This window comes from Mandrillus leucophaeus, unplaced genomic scaffold, assembly GCF_000951045.1.
Source record: "Mandrillus leucophaeus isolate KB7577 unplaced genomic scaffold, Mleu.le_1.0 Scaffold517, whole genome shotgun sequence".
NCBI lineage: Eukaryota > Metazoa > Chordata > Mammalia > Primates > Cercopithecidae > Mandrillus > Mandrillus leucophaeus.
This window is the reverse complement of record NW_012105553.1, coordinates 1,587,235-1,604,314: the sequence shown is the minus strand read 5'-3', so window position 1 is coordinate 1,604,314 and position 17,080 is coordinate 1,587,235. Positions and strand designations below refer to the sequence as shown.

General features: G+C 40.3%; 1 protein-coding gene across 1 annotated transcript in view; it reads right to left on the bottom strand.

The window, feature by feature from the left end:
• ABCA13 (ATP-binding cassette, sub-family A (ABC1), member 13) overlaps positions 1-17,080 on the bottom strand; it is a gene marked incomplete at its 3' end in the record, with an annotated part of 190,275 nt that overhangs the window by 119,586 nt on the left and 53,609 nt on the right. Inside the window, exons 8-15 of the mRNA XM_011996501.1 lie at positions 15,463-15,596; positions 11,327-11,491; positions 9,661-9,860; positions 6,038-6,165; positions 5,114-5,214; positions 4,696-4,863; positions 2,820-3,022; positions 1,895-2,034 (exon numbers count right to left, since the gene is read on the bottom strand). Of these exons, the coding sequence (XP_011851891.1) occupies positions 1,895-2,034; positions 2,820-3,022; positions 4,696-4,863; positions 5,114-5,214; positions 6,038-6,165; positions 9,661-9,860; positions 11,327-11,491; positions 15,463-15,596 (1,239 nt within the window). The remainder of the gene's footprint in view (positions 1-1,894; positions 2,035-2,819; positions 3,023-4,695; positions 4,864-5,113; positions 5,215-6,037; positions 6,166-9,660; positions 9,861-11,326; positions 11,492-15,462; positions 15,597-17,080) is intronic.

Below are 17,080 nucleotides of genomic sequence, written 5' to 3'. Positions count from 1 at the left end.
AGGAAGGAAGGAAGGAAGGAAGGAAGGAAGGAAGGAAGGAAGGGCATCCAAATAAAATTATTTATTTTCACAGATAACGTAAACCTATATATAGAAAACCCTAAATATTCAACACACAAAAAAACTGTTAGAATTAATAAACTAAGTCAGCAAAGTGGCAAGATACAAAATCATTATCCAAAAATCAGTTGCATTTCTATACACCAACAATTAACAATTGTAAAGGAAAGCAAATCTATTTTCAATAGCATCAAAAGAGAAAAAATACTTAATAATAAATTTAATTAAAGTGGTGTTTCAGCTAAACATTGGGGCACCAACTAGGACTAATACTACCATTTTATTAGATTATGCCAATTTTTAAGGCAAAAACAATTCTAGAGCAAGAGTGTCATTTCCTAATGAGAAGAGTTCATCCAGTAAGAATATATATTTATTGTAGATTTTTTGCACCTAATACTATAACTTCAAATTATATACAGCAAATTCTGGTAAAACAAAAAGAAAATAGACAAATCTACTTGTATTTTGTATTAGTAACTGATAGAAGAAGCAAATAAGACACAAATAAGATATGAATGATTTGAGCAACACAATTAATATAGTTGACCTAATTAACAATATAAACTACTCTATCCAGCAATGATAGAATTCACATTCTTTCGAGGAGCACATACATTTATCAATGAACATATAGGCCATAAAGCATATCTCAACAAATTCAAAATATTAAAACATTCAGAATATGTTTTCTCATTAAAGGGAAGTTAAGCTTGAATTTTTTTTTTTTCTTGAGACAGAATCTTACGCTGTTGCCCAAACTGGAGTGCAGTGGTACGATCTTGGCTCACTGTAACTTCTGCCTCCCTCCTCTCATTCTCTTACCTTCCCTCTAACCTCTAGGTAGGGGAGAGAGGGATGGTGGTTGAGTCAATCACTAATGGCCAATGATTTAAGATATCATGCCTACATAAGGAAGCTTCCATAAAAACCCAAAAGGGCAGTGTTCAGAATGCTCATAGGTTGATGAAGACATGGAGGTGCTGGGAGGGTGGTAGGCCTGGAGAGGGCATAGAAGCTCCATGCCCCCACATACCTCACCCTATGCATTTCTTCCATCTACTGTTCCTAAATTATTTCTGCTTAATAAACCAGTAACCTAGGAAGTAAACTGTTTTTCTGCATTCTGTGACTTGTATCAGCAAATTATTGAACACAACAAGAGGCTCATGGGAATCCTGATTTATACTCAATTGATCAGAAGTGAGAAGGGAAGCCTGAACTTGGGGTTGGCCTCTGAAGTAGGGGCAATCTTGTGGGACTGAGCCCTTAACCTGTAGGATCTGATGCTAATTCCAGGTAGATAGTGTAGGATACCCAATTATGGTCAGTGGAGAAATGGAGAATTGCTTGTTGGGGAACAAATCCACACCATATGGTCACAGAAGTGTTGGAAGTGTTCAGTGTGTGTATAGAGAAAAGCAGTTTGTGTTTCATTCTACAAGATCATGGGGTGTTGTCCCCAGTGGGAGCGTCAATCTTAATGCTAAGTAAAGTGAGAAGGGCCACAGCAGAAAATCTGGACTCTTGTAAGTAGGATCATGACTAGTCTGCATATAGAAGTATTTATCACCCAAACTAGGACAGTCTTGAGAGTAAAAGGAGTCACTATTATAAATTTTGCAGGAACAACATGGCTCAGTCAAACCAGGACTTCTGGTAGATCTTGTCATAATTGATGAGAAAAAATTATAATCACAATGCCAAATTGTGCGTGGAGAGCGACCCATTTTAAGCCCCTCTTTGTTAAATAGGATAGACTCTCAGGAAATTATGTTTCCTCACTAAAGTGGGAAAACATCCCCCATTCCTGTAATTTAGGCTACTGGCTTACCCAATAGTCTGTTCTGGAAACTGTCTTGCATATTTACATAATGGGCCACTTCGCAAGTCTTCCTGATAAACTTTATGAAGTCTTTCCAATAATATGCTTGTTTCAGGGAAAACTGTGCTTTTTCAAGTGTATGAAATATCCTGCAGTCAAAAAGAATCCAGAGAAAATTAAAATTTAAAAATGATCTTGCAGATGACAGTTAGATCATTATAAATTTTTCTAAAAACAAATATATGCAAATGCATGGCAGTCCACTTATGTAAGGAAATAGAATCTTACATAAGTGGTAGAAATAGTTCTACTAATTTTTTTAGTTTGTTTACACACTCCTCTACTTTGACTTGAAAAATGAGGAAAGCAATTTATGAGAATACATAAAATATAAGACAGAACAAGTCAACAAGTATAAAAAGAGGAAAATTAAAGACCATAACAGGAAGTGAACTTAAAGATTAAGAAAATAAATATTCCCTATTTGACATATTTGATGAAGAACTTCCTAGCAGTCAAGGAAAATGGAAATTGATCACACATATAATTCACAGAGTCATAAAATAAAAACAAGGCAAATTTTATGTACAGTTACAGCTCCCAAGAGAAGCTTCCTTTTGGTAGTTAATGCATGATTTCTGAGTAATGACACAAACAAGAACTTCAATCACATGCATACCTTGGACTTACCAGGGATCCTCAATTTCTAATGAAAGATTAAGTCAGTGGTTAAACATTAAGGGAATCGTTTCATATTTTACAGTTTTTAGATACTTTCCAACAGTACCAGTAGTTTAATATTTTTAAAATAAATTGAACCTCTTTCTATTCAAAATATAATCTGCCATATTGATTTATCATTTGTGTGGAAGGTGCAGTTGAAATCATTTTGATGTCCCGATTGTTTATAAGTTTCCCACAAACATGTACTTACACTGTGGAGACAAGCTGGGGCTTACAGTCACTAGAAAAGACATTCTCAGGAGAGGTATCGGCTCCCAGCAGCAGGAAGAGCCGAGTACAGGAAATGCTTGCTTCTGACAGCTGCGTCTCAAGTTCCTGCCAGTCCAAATATTCTTCAGGTATTAAAACTGACATATTTGTGCGCCAAGTAATGACCTCTTGCAAAATACGATCCTTAACAAGAAAAGAAGATATTGCTTATAATAAATAATCAATTCAAATGTGGGTACTTGAGATGCGGCCTTTACCTTGTATCACTTAACAAGGGATCCACTCAAACTGTACATCAAAGATCGTGCCCTATGGCATGGTAATTATCTAAGTTATAGTTCCAGACTTGAATCTTTACTCATGTTCAGGTTAATAAGTCCAAAAATAAAACTTAATGCGATAATAAAGTGAATATTTTATTTCTTGATAGCTTGACACTGAACACAGTGTCATAGCTATCTGTGTTCGCTGGTTGTGACAAGTAGCCTGTGAATCAAGACCCCCCGAGATTCTCATTCTTAGTACCACCTTCCACAATTCCTCTAGGCTGAGATCTGGCTCACACAAACCCATAAAAGGCAGCAGAAGTGAATTGTGCCAGATTGTGCCAGTTCCAGTTCTACCTTCTCTGAGGAGTGGCAGCTTCTACTCTCCCTCCTTGCCTGATCCTGTGTGCAGGATCCCTGGATAGCCATGTCAGAAGTCTGGTTACCCTGCTGAAAGGCCATATGGAGAGGCTACCTGGAGAAGAGACATCTTGAGTCTGAGAGGAGAGTGAGAGGCCTTCATCTCAGTATCCCAGCTAACCAGACTCCAGCCCTCACAGCCACCTGACTGCAACTACATGAATGATGCCCAGTAAGACCATCAGAAGAACCACCCCCACTGAGCCCAGTCAACCCATAGTCAGAAGAGAAAGAAAAGAATGTGTTTTGTTTTAGGTCACTGAACTTTGGGGTGATTTGTTAGTGATATGTATCCTAGGCATCATCAGAAAGGCTATCTCAAGTATATGTAACCTGTAAATATATAGTTTCCTGCTTTATATGAGACTACCAGTTAGGCTTTACAGATAAAAAGAAATTTGGCATGGGATTTCTGCCAGGAAAGAGCTGACATCCAGTCACAAGAAAGGTATTTGCAAACAGGTAATTTTTTTTGTGCCTGCATGCATTCACATACACTATTCTTCTTTTTTTTTTTTTTTTTTTTTCATTTTTTTAATAGGGTCTCACATTGTTACCCAGGCTGGAGTGCAATGGTGTGATTATGGCTCACTGCAGCCTTGACTTGCTGGGCTCAAGCAATTCTCCCACCTCAGCCTCCTAAGTAGCTGGTATTACAGGTGTGTGCCACCACATCTATCTAATTTTTGTTTTTGTTTTTGTAGAGATGGAGTTTAGCTATATTGCCCATGTTGGTCTTAAACTCCTGGGCTCAAAAGATCTGCCCACCTAGACCTCTCAAAGTGCAGGGACTACAGGCATGAGCTACCATGCCCTGCCCTTTGCTGGGAATGACTAATCACCAGAGAGACTCCTCTGCTGTTCTTAGCATGTGCAGCCAAGAATGAAGCAGATCAAGGATCCAGGAAGCCAGAAAAGCAGAAGTGGCCTGTTTTGAAAGTTTGAGGAATTTCAAGTAGGTTTTGGCCAGGCGGGTGGCATACAACCCTTCAGTCAGACAGAAGGTCCAGCACTGAAGGGCGGCTGAAGTTCAGAGAGCCACCTTCCTTTAAGTGTATGGGCTCATGGCAAAACTTTCCTCATCAAAACTCCAGGTTAAATATTAGCATCTTTGGTGAATTTAATCTTAAACTGGTACTCTTAGAAGAGCTAAGATGGTAGAATACTTACAGCATCCTCTACTGAACCAAGTAGCTTGTTTAAAACACTGGTCTCAGAGGAGTTACAATAGCACACCAGTCCCTGGAGACCATCCCATATGCTGGAGTTTCCAGGGGGCAAAAAGACCTCCTTCTCAGAGAAATCACCATTCGGGCAGACAGCATTCTTCGCCAACATCTAAAAGATTAATAAGAGTGGGAAGGAGTAACATTTAAAGAGGCTTAGATACCCTCTTCATGGGCTCAAGAACTGCAAATACAATAAGCAATGATAAACATTTTAAACACAACATAAGGTTTTGGAAAACCTGCATATTGTTCCCTTTTTTTACTAGCACAATTCACAAAAGGAGCAAAACTGAATATTGCAAGAGCTTCTTGAATGTTTTATTAAAATTGCTTATTTATAACTCTTTGCTGTGCTTTACCTGTTTTAGCTCCCAAAAGAACACATCCTTTTCCAGTTTCAACTGGTCAAGTTCAAACCATTTAAAATCATTAGCTGACGTCTCCAGGCAAATGAGGACTTCTGCAAAGTAGACAAATCGATCATTATTCACCTAAGGTAGGTAAGCTTGACTCCTACACATGGCCATGAATCAATAAACTGGATCCTGAAAACATGGATTTTTAAAAACTTGACCTATTATTATACATGTTCTTCTCTTCCTTAGAAAGGAAAACAGGAGTCATTGTAATATCATTTTATCCTTTCCAAAGACTACTGAGTATGAGTTATCAGTTACAGAAGAGTTTTGCTTCTAAAGCAACAACCCCCTCACATTTTCCCTCTCCTCCCTGAGAAAATGAAACGGCTGCAGCCCATCTGGGCAAAAGTGCAAACCTGACCTCCTCAGAAGAGGGCCGAAGGAATAATGCTCACCATAGTCAAGAAAGTTCAAAGAAGGGCATTCTGCAAACCCAGGGGGAACACGCTCTCCCTACCAGACACCAAGGAGCAGCGGTGGGAGGAGGCAGTAGAAGGAACAGAATACAAAAGATTCGCTTATTCACAATGCACTAAGGTCCCTTTCCAGCCTGAAAACCATGGATGCTGCTGTGAATGTGAAAGTCAACCCAGCCCTAGGACACTGCTTGTCATAGGCCACAGGATGGGCTTAAGGAAAACAGAAGGATGCGCTCTTCACAGTTCTCTCATTGTTTATTTAGCCTTGGTGTGTTGTATTTTAAATTCCCTAGAAGGCATCAGAGCAAAGCATAAATATGCATACGACACCAGCAAAGTTATCTCCCAACTTTACAATGTGTCAGGCAGTTTCAAGTCCATTTTCCAATAAATTTCATGTTTACTCTTAGTGAGTCGGGGACAAAGAACACCAGAGCTAGCTTACCTTGGACAAAATGTAAATTCTGAGCTATCGCATTTCTGAGAGCTCCATCAAGCTGAAGAAATCTCTTCAGTGCCGGCCACTGGGGCAGGTTTTGCAGCAAGCTTTGCAATTTCCACAGATGCTGTAATCTGAGTGCAAAAATAAATAAACGAAATAAAATGAAAGGTAGTTCAAAGTGCCAACTAGGGAAATAAAAATTCCATTCAAAGGAAAATATTCCACTACTTTGAGAAGTGTGTTCACCACACTGAAAGTCACACTTCATCACACAACCAGGTTCTTGACGAATTGCATTGTTTGAGTCACCAGATTTGGAGATTCTTTTGGTACTGAATGTGGATTAAACATTCTCTTTACTCCAAAATGGAAAAGTATATTCCTAGTAGTGTGTAAAAGAAGTGAGGGTTATGATAAAGTTTCACATGGGATCTAAAAACATTTGCCTTGAAGCCTATAGTTAATGAGACATAGAAAAATATTTTGAGAAAAGTTTCAAAATATAAAGATGGTGTGTGGTGGTGGACAGGACCCATTGCAGTGGTCCCAACTTGGGCCAATTGGCAATGCCTGTAGGATTCTCCAAAGTCAAAGGAAGAATGACCAGCCAGGCAGCTCAATACAAATAGTCCCTGGAGTGTCAGACTAATGGGCTCCAGACATGGAAGAAATAACTGAGAAGAGAAGCTGGAAAGAAAATGAGTTTGATAATGTGAAGAACCTGAAATTGGAAATAAATATGGGAGAGGGAGGAGCAAGACACAGTCACACTGTGGGTGGCAGAACTGCCCAAAGCAGGGGACTCCAGGCTTTCTGTGTCTTTGAGCAATTACATGGAATCCTTACCCTTGATAAACGAGGCAAACTACAAAAAGAGAACAGCAGAAAGAGATGTAGCTACTTGAAGCCCAAGCAAAATGTTCCACTGGCTGGAGCCATCCCACAGCTTTGAGCGCCTGGCATCCATTTGGACTTCTGTGTCATAGAGGTCAGTCTCTTCACGGCACCTTGATAATTTGGGGTTGAACACAGGCTTGATAAATAGTTGCTGCTATTATCTAGCTGGAGAGCTGATGGACCTGACAACTATAGAGGGAATAGAGAGAGCGAACAAGGTCCCAGTGATAATTCTCCTATGAGACACCAGCAGGAAGTGGTACCCATCCCCAAGTCATCACCCTACAACGCGAAGCAATTGCTCCATCACAGCCACATGCTTGAGGTTTCTGGCTGCTGACCAGAATCCTGACACCTCGTGCGATAGTGAAGCTGGAAGCACAGCTTTTGGAACTGGCCACCTGCAGAATGAACTGGGCTTAGGTTAGTCCTTGCTCTGACTCTTTGGGTTACACTGAGAAGGAAGCAGAGTGGCTCCTGGAAAGAACTAAAAAGTGAGAAAGAGATTATCTTATTTTCCCCAAGGTAAAAAGAAATGCTGTGTGGCTTGGAACCTGGATCTTACTGTCAAGTCTCTTTAAACTCTGACAAGCAAGGATACCACATGGCCAGACCCTAGGGACTATTCCCCCCACCTCTGTGAACAGACACTTCACATTCACAACAACGTGCGACATTGAAGGGCGAGTCCTTGCTGGAGGGCCCGGAGGCACCTCTGTGAGTCCTCGCCTTGCCAAAATCCAGGCTATCTGCTAGAGCCTGGGTGAAGAGCTCCCACACCTCAGCCACCCCGAATGCAGGGATGTGGGCAGGAACCAGACAGAACCTGGAGAAGAAAAGGCAGTCTGTAATGACATGAAGAACTCAGTAGAAAACTGAGAGTCTGGTGTGATTTCCATTTCTTTTGGGTGAACATTGCAGCTTAGGAAAAGAAAAAGATATGAACAATTGGCTGTGGAGACAGGGTAGGAAAAAAAAATGGGGTTTCTTGGACCAAAGCTAATGACAAAAGATACACAGTTTTCTGCTAAGGGTGCATGTGAATCTCAGAAAGATGTAAAGAAGGCTGAAGGTGGCCAGGTGTGGTGGCTCATGCCTGGAATTCCAGCACGTTGGGAGGCCAAGGAGGGCAGATCACTTGATGCCAGGAGTTCAAGTTCAGCCTGGCCAATATGGTGAAACCCTGTCTCTACTAAAATTGCAAAAATTAGCTGGGCAGTAGTGGCTTGAGCCTGTAATCCCAGCTACTCAGGAGGCTAAGGCAGGAGAATCGCTTGAGTCTGAGAGGTGGAGGTTGCGGGGAGCCAAGATCGCGCCATCCTACTTCAGCCTGGGCGACAGAGCGAGACTCTGTCTCAAAGCAAAACAAAACAAAGAAAAAAAAAGCAAAGCCAGTGTTTGAGCCTCACCTTCCTGGCACTGAGAATGTGTGGAAATTATATAGGTGGGCAGAAGAATGAGGGCTATCCTAGCTTCGTACCTAGAGTGTGGTGTAGTCTTCAGCTTCCCCAATCTTTGTAGGACTAAGAGCCAGATACAGCTTCCTGGGGCTTCAATTCCCTGGCCTGGCACACAGCAGGCAAAATCCTAGGTTAAAGTGCCAGGGGGCATTCGAGATTTGTGGGATAATTACTTAATGTGGTGTTTCTATTAATGTGCATTAAGTAACAGACCAGCAGGGAGGTTTTCAATATCCCCAATGCAATGTCCCTGCATTTGTTCATTTATGACAGATGTTTTGTCCCTGCTCTTTGCCTAGATCACTGCTTCAAGGCATCCTTGCTGGCTCCCTGCATCCATCCTCCTGCAGCTTCTATGGCTCTGATGGGGAACTGTATTTCTGCCTCTAGCACCATCACCTCATGCCCTAGAACATCTCTTAAGTAAAAGTTAGGAAATAGGACCTTTGAAAGCAAGATCCTGTTTGCTAACAGTTTCAGAATATGTGAAAGAATTCAAAGTGTTTAGAATTGCTATTTCTTAAGTAATCATAATAACACAATATGGTCCTATCCAATTCTGTCATCACAACTCTCCTTCATGGTACACAGAGAGCAAGAATTTGTGTGACCTGGTTTGAAATGAACATTTTTGAGATAATATTGAGAAATCATATTGTTCTTTTCCAAAGAGACCCTTAACTTCAGAAAGATAATAAGATTCAAGTTACTACAAACTGCCACACCTACTGAGGGAAAAGATCTAGTCGGCTATTTTGGTGAATAAATTGTGGTTATCTTTAAAAAGGAAGAAACAAGTTCCATCATTTCCTACTTCTAAAATATTTCTAGACCTTATGTAAATGCTTCAACTATACAAAATCTTTAAGTAAATATAAAAACATATTTTTAGAAGAGGAAGATTCTAGGAAAAGAGCTACTCATGTAAGGTAGTTCTGTACATAAAAATGCCTCTGAAATGTACTTATTCATTTTAAAACAAATGCCAAAGACATAAAATCTAAAATCCAGGAAACTGACATCTTCTCAAATATTGTTCCCATATTCGGTGATTGCAGCCTCTGAATAGGCATCCAGAGTGCTGCCAAGACTTCTACCCTGGCGATGGTCCACAATGAAAGCCTCTGATTTCCCATTTGCTAACTAGAAATTCATTGTTTAGCTGTAGTTTTACACAATGTGTTCCTAACACATTCTGTATCATCATGCACTCTTTAAAATTCTGCATCATCCACTTAATCAATAATCAAACAGGGAAATGCGCCTTACATCTTTGGAAATGTATGATTATCTTTTGGGCCATCTGCTGCCAAGCTATCATTCAGCAGGAGCAGCACAGTGTGCAGAGCTTCCACCACCTTCCAGGGCTTGTTCTCTTTTTCAAACTGATTCCTGAGAGCCTCCAGACTATGGCCCATGCCTGTGAGTGTCTTCTGACGCAGACTACCCTGTTGCCACTGATCAAACACCTACAAATTCGGAAACAAAAATACTAGCATTAATAACAGCAAATTGGAAAGAATAGTATTTAGTTAAGAAATTTTAACAGACCGCTGTAGATGACAAACAACCAATCTTTATTTTTTGGTAAATTAAAATGTCTGTTAGCAATTGCATTATGATTTAATTTCTACTCAGAAATTAAAGATTTCATGTTGCAACAATGGAGGCACACAACTTTATAATCTCTGCCTTATTTCTCTTTTTTCCCCCAAAGAGAAAAAAAAAGAGAGAAGGGAATAACATACACCTTTAAACAAATGAAATATAATTTAAAACATAAATGGACATATTTAGGATAACATAAATATATTTACATATTTTTAAGTATACACCAAAGTTAATACATAGTTACTAAATGCCATTTTATGACATGGACATGGGGAAGATGATACTGAAGTCAATTAGCAGTGTGGTTTATCATCAACATTACACAAAAATAGATCATTCTTGCCCAAGCCTGATAGCATGGGGAGGTGCCTGATGTGTATGTATGTGTGCTAACTACGCCTTAATTAACCAGTTATGTTACCCAGATAAAGCACAAAGCAAGAGTGTCCACTAGACCATTGGATGCTGGTCATTTCAACACTGTCCCTTGATTATTTTAGTGCTGGATGACTGTAGTGCCACGAAGCAGACAACAACACCTATATATTTTTAATGATGTTTTATCCACTATTTGAGATTTTGGCCTTTATACATGACACATATTAGCAGGGGACAAAGTTAAAGAGGTGTGTTCTTTAAGGAAGAACATTAGACGGAGACAGCAAAACCTGATAAAACAAATGGGAAGTGACTGCCATGGGAGCTCTGCCTCACAGTCTCCAAAACCTCCCCAAGAAGCACAAAGCTGTGAAACAGCCAGGGTCCTGTGAGCTTCTGAGACCAAGAGCAGTCTAATCACTCAGGCACCCTGCCCCACACCAACATCTCTGTAAAGACAGACTAGAGCCTGCCTTCGTGTTGTCAAATTATGGTCACTGAAATCACAGTCACTGTTTGTGCACAGAGCTTCTGGTCAAAACCAGAGTGAAGGGACAAGGCCAGTCCAGAGCTCAAAGTGCTAGAAGGATGCTGAATGCTAGCATGCAAACGTCCAAAGAGCTGGTCAAAGTATTCCAGGGCAATCTCATGCACCAATAACGGAGCACGGGTCTAGGAACTTCTGAGCTGCCAAGGTGTGTGTGCAAGCCTAGGATGGACTGTTTGGTGATGAGTGTTGAGGGCCTAGGCCTATGGAACTGGAGCCAGCTGATGCACATGGGACAAAGTGCACTCAATGGCCAGGATGTGGGGCCATTTTATGTCCCTTTCCTGGGAGGAACATAAAATCCAACAGTAAGCAACATGGCAGGGTCGGGGAGGAGAATGGATTTGGACACTCAAACTGACACACCTTTGAACAGAACATATAGACAGGGGACAGCACCTTTTGGTAGACTCTCAGCCAGCTGACTGCATGGACAAGATAGTTTTTGGCTTCTGACCACTTGGGGTGGCAGTCTCCAACGCAGCCCCATTTCTCAGCTTCATCCTCTGATGTGCTGGACAAGGCTGAACACACCATCTTCTCCAAAGAGTTGTCTGTGGGAATCTGACAAGAATATGAAAAATCATTTAGATGTAAAGCTCCTTTCCTAGAACCTTTCTCTTCTAAAAATAACACCACAATCTTGCCATAGTAAAAGTTCTTACATTTGCTTGATTGAAGAAGTAATACGTGATGATATCCACGTGATTTACCTTGAGGGAAGACTTGGTAGTTTAAAAAAAAAAAAAGTTACATTTTTCAGTTTTATCCGCAAACAACGGGAACAGCTGTTTCTCCAGGCCAAGGACATGGAAATGACATCAAATCTTGTTTCTTTTGATTCTCAGGCCAAAAGTGAACATGGGTCAGCCCAGTTTAATTGATACTTTGGATTAACAAAGTTGTTTTGCCAAGAACATTTTCTTTTCTGATTATCAAACGTGGATAAAATTGGAAAGATTCAAATTGAGGTCCTGGTTCAGAAACTGTTTAATATTTTTGAACCAAATCTCCTTTATTTTATACATGAACTTCAACACAGTTCCCTAACACTGCCTTGTAAATACTTATGTTTGTGTTATAATGATGCACATTCCCCTACAACAATTTTAATGCCATCTTTAAGAGATTCTGTTGATGACTGCCATAGTCTAAATGCTTGTGGACTCCCCACTCCCAAAATTCATATTTTGAAATCCTAGCCCACAAGGTGATGGTATGAGGAGGTGGGGCCTTGGGGAGCTGGTCAGATCATGAGGGTAAACTCTTATGAATGGGATTAGTACCCTGATAAAAGAGACCCAGGGAGTTCCCTTACCCCTTCTACCATGTGAGGACACAGCGAGATAAATTTCTGTTGTTTACAAGCCACTCCATCTATGGTCTTTTTTTATAACAGCCTGAATTGACTAAATAATGGCAATAGTCAAAAAGCTTAATTTTAGTCCCGTGTGTTCACTTTTAGGTTCCTTTAGGGTCAATATTTAAAATATTAACCTGTGGCTGTCAAAGCACAGGGTCCCTGATGTTTTGTTTTGGTTTTTTTCTCTTAATTAAAAATAATCAACAATACCATGTATCATGTTAGAGAGATAAGGCCGAGTCCCCACTCAGATGTTCACAGTCTATGAGAGGCAGATGTGCAGTCATCAGGTTCCCTGGGACATGCCCTATTATAGAAGGTGGAACTAGTAGAGGCAGAGGCTGAAGTGAGGTCATAAGAGCTCCACAGAGGATGTGAGGTTAGATAAATCATTTTCCAATTTGGGAAGCAGAGGCAGGGAAAGAGGAGGACTATTCTCTTGCAAGGGCAGCATGTGCTGAGTCTCCCAGCAGGCAATTACACTTACAAATGGTGGGAAGCAGGCAATAGTCCCCAAGATGTCCATGTCCCAATCCCAAGAGCCCATGAATATGTTATGTTATATGGCAAGTGAGATTTAGGGCTGCAGATGAAATTAAGGCTGCTTGTCACCTGGCCTTGATATTGCAGATTATCGTGGGTAACCTGGTGAGCCCAATGTAACCACAAGGGTTCTTACTGGAGAAAGGAGGCAAAAATGTCACTGCCCAAGTGATGGGATGTGGGAAGGACTTGATCTGCCATTGCTGGCTTTGATTATTGAGAAAGGGGCTCAAACTCAAGGAATGTGGATGGCCACTAGAAGCTGGAAAAAGCAAGAAAACAGAATATGCCACCCCAAAATGTATTTCTTTGGCATATGGATTATTTTGAGCTAAAGACAAACTGAAAACCAGCAAAGGCAGGAAAAACTTCTTACCACTCCATGACTGTTTAAAAATAGAGTATAAATTTCCTTTTGGTAAAGGAAATTTAGATTTATAAGGAAAATTTACATTATTAAGATAATTTTCATCTGTAAAGATGTCTCCTACCAGAAAGAGAGCTGCTTCTCCAAATAACTCTGATCACCTGGGAGATTTCTCTGCAAAACAGGATAACTTATTCACTGTACATTTCCTCCTTTCACTTTCCCATAAGTTGCCTTGCTACCTAGAAACCCAAAACCCCCTTTCCTTTGTTTAGATAGACTTGGGTGGTGTATAAGCCTTAATCATCTGGCTGCTTCCTTAAAATACAGATGATCCTTGATCTACAATGAAGTTACTTCCTTATCAATCCATCACGACTTGAAAATATCATAAGCCAAAAACACATTTAGTACACCTAACCTCAAAACATAACCAAACTTAACCTAGCGTACCTGAACTGTGAACAGAACACATGCATTAGCCTACTATTGGAAAAATAATCTAACACAAAGCTTATTTTATAATAAAGTATTTATTAACTCATGTAATTTATTGAATACTGTACTGAAAGTGAAAAACAGAATGGTTGTCAGGGAACATCTATATATTTCTCTTTGTGAACTCCCATACGTACCTACATAATAACTGGTTTTCCTCTTGTTTATCTGTCTTTTATCAGGTTAATTCGTGAGCTCCAGCCATTGAATATGGAATAATAGAGAAAAAAATAATTTTTCATCCCCTACAATAGTTTGTCCCCTTGACCTCAAGAAGGACTTCAGCCCTGTAGACACCTTGATTCTAGCCCAGTGAGATCATTTCAGGAGTTTGACCTCCAGAACACTATGATAAAAGAAAATGTGGGTTTCCTTAAGGCACTATGTTGGGGGTAACTTGTTATAGCAGCAACAGAAAGCTCACATATATGATGTACAATTTCCATGGAGCTTTGTTGATATACACAGTGGTATTTTCTGATCATTTTCCTTTTAATTCTAATCTCAATATATTTAACATTCTAAGGTAAAAGTTTTACATAGTTTACTCAAACTATAATATAATGAGAAAACAGATCATAAAGATGGAGAAAACTAGAATAAAAGTCAACCAACTGGGGTTTCATATTCCATCTACATCAGTATCCATGAGAAAACCCAAGGGTCACAATTTCAAGTCCTGTGGTAGGTAGATAGTTCATAAAATTGTGAGATGATTAATAAAATTATGCTAGGGATACAAGAAGCACAAAATTTAGTATACTGTGGTGAAGCCTAAACCTACCTGGCAGAACTGATTTTTCAAACACCAAACCAGCAAGAGGGTCTGCTGGCTGCAGCCCAGCCATCTAACCCTCCAGACTGAGAGCACAGATCTAGAGTCTAAATATTGAAAGCAACAGTCTGAACACAAACTAGCTGCACTGAAATGTGAAAAGTGCTATCTGGGAAGACCAGGTTGTGGGGAACTCACACAGAAGTGAGCAAAATCTACACACCCAGCATGGACTGAGATCCTAACAGAAGATAGTGGGTCCTCTCCAAACATTCCTAGCTCAACACTGACCCAGGAACTGCACCATAAATGCTCTAACCCTGCAGGTGGAGTCTATGGACCAAAGCTCCAGGTGCATAGTTCTTGGACCTGCACCATGCAAAGCAGAAGTGCCTACAAATGGGCCAGAGTGACAAAAGGGACTCTGTAACTAAAAGATACCTCCCAGAACCTCAGCAATACCAGCAGTGAACTGGGTCTTGGGGATCATCCAGTCCAACCCCCTTATTTCACCTAGTTTGGGAAGAGGCTCAACTTTGGTGAACCCAGCAGGTATTCATGACCCATAGATCCTACTCTTCTAATGAAAACTATCTCTTTACCTGGAAATTCACCCACTTGCATCCCCACTCACTACAGTGGGGATGCGCCATCTTCCTACCTGGACCCCACTAGCGCTGTCTTCAGAATCTCACACCCTCACTTGACCTGGCCTCTCCCACTGCTAGTTCCCAGAGCAATCAAGTGTCATATTACTTCCAAGCTGCCTTTCCATTCTGGGATAAAACTACATGGTAAGAGGAAAGAGACTCTTCTAGAAAAGCTGGAGACAGCAGGGGTGTCTTCTGTGTAAGGAGCTCGGGTTTTAGGGGAACTCTCCTGTCTGGCTGCCTCTCCCATGGCACCCGCTCACTCTGCCCCAGCAGCATGCTCTAGATCCAGTCTCCAGGAAAGACCCAGCGGTGTGAGAAGCAGTCAAGTGTGTGTACCTCCTTTAGTTCAGCTGAATAGTTCAGGATCTGTTGCGTATGAAGATCATCAAAGCCAAACTGGGATTTGAGATCATACTGGACTTTCTGTGGATCCCACATTATATTCTGCATGGACAGGTGGTAAACTGGCTCTGCTGGAACAACAGAAGATTTACACCATCAGTTGTTGGAATATTTTGATATGTCTAATGTAAGTCAGAAAAAAATACCTTTTTACCTCTAAAGGGAGAGCAAATGAAGACCAAACACCATTGGGGCATCAAATAGAAAAAGCAAACAGAATAAACACTTGCTGCTATAGAGAGAATGGTGAAGTGTCCCATGCTCCCTGGCACAAATGGTTGCAACATTTCCAGAGGGTAATTTTAAAATGTATTTCAAGAGCTTTATAAAATTCAAGTCATTGAACCCAATAATTTCACTTCTAAAAATCTTTCTCAAGAAGCTTAATCAGATATCTGAACAAAAATTAAGGTGTGACAATATTTTAAAGGTTCTATACTGATAAAATATTGAAAACCAACTAAGTGTCTAATATCAAGGGAAAGGATAAATTATAGTATATTCATAGCATAAAATACTATGGAGTCTTTAAAACTATATTCCCAATAATTATTTGAAGTCATAAGAAAAAGTTCCCCTAACTCAAGTTATCAACGTATAAAATTCATGAGCTACCCAAAAAACCCATGGCACTATCTAGAGGTGACACATTCAAAATATAAATCCAAGACTCTCAAGGTACAACAAAATCTCTGGGGAGTATGCCTCAGCAACTGCAAACATGAAAACACATACATTTCAAGCTGTGTTTGAACCTTGAACCTTCATTTAGAAACTAGATTGTTGCAGATCATGATTCAACACTCATTGACTGAGCCCCTTCACCTGCCAGCCACTATTAAACCATTTTCACATGCATTATCTCATAGGATCCTTATAATTGCAGTGAGGTCTACAAAAAAAGCACAATCCATGACATTTACAAAGACAGACCAAGTGAACGGGGACTTCAGGAAGGTATTAAAGATGGGGAAAATCCCAGAAATACAAGACTTTTTGTTTCCAGTCTGATTGCCTTTACATGGCATCATGGGAGGAGAAAAGATTGGTATCTGAGATTAAAACAAGCATGTATTGTATGTTGAAGAGGTACTAGGACCTAGACTAAGAATATACCATGGGAGGTCTCACTTAGTCCTCCAACAACACTATGAGGTAGGTGCTGTAATTGTCCCCTTTTTCTTAGAGTCCTACTTGTTAGATGAAGCCTCCGATTCAAACCCGAATGATCTGGCTCCTGAAGCTGAGCTGTAACTATTAATCTCCACTAGTCTCAGAAAGTATGAGAATTACTCACAGTGTTCCAGAAAGGAGAGAAAAAATAGTGACATCAGTGTGGCATATTTATAAAAGTACAAAATCTTTCTCAAAAAGTGAAAGACAATTTTGATTCAGAAATTTGTTGCTAAACAACAGAGAATTCAGAATGTGTAGATTAACAGTTTCAGTGCATAACATAATTGGACCAGTAGCCTAAAGCCACATGAGGCCACTCAGTCCTTCCTCTTCACATTGGAATTGGCTCATCAGGCAAAAGAATTTATCTTGGAGA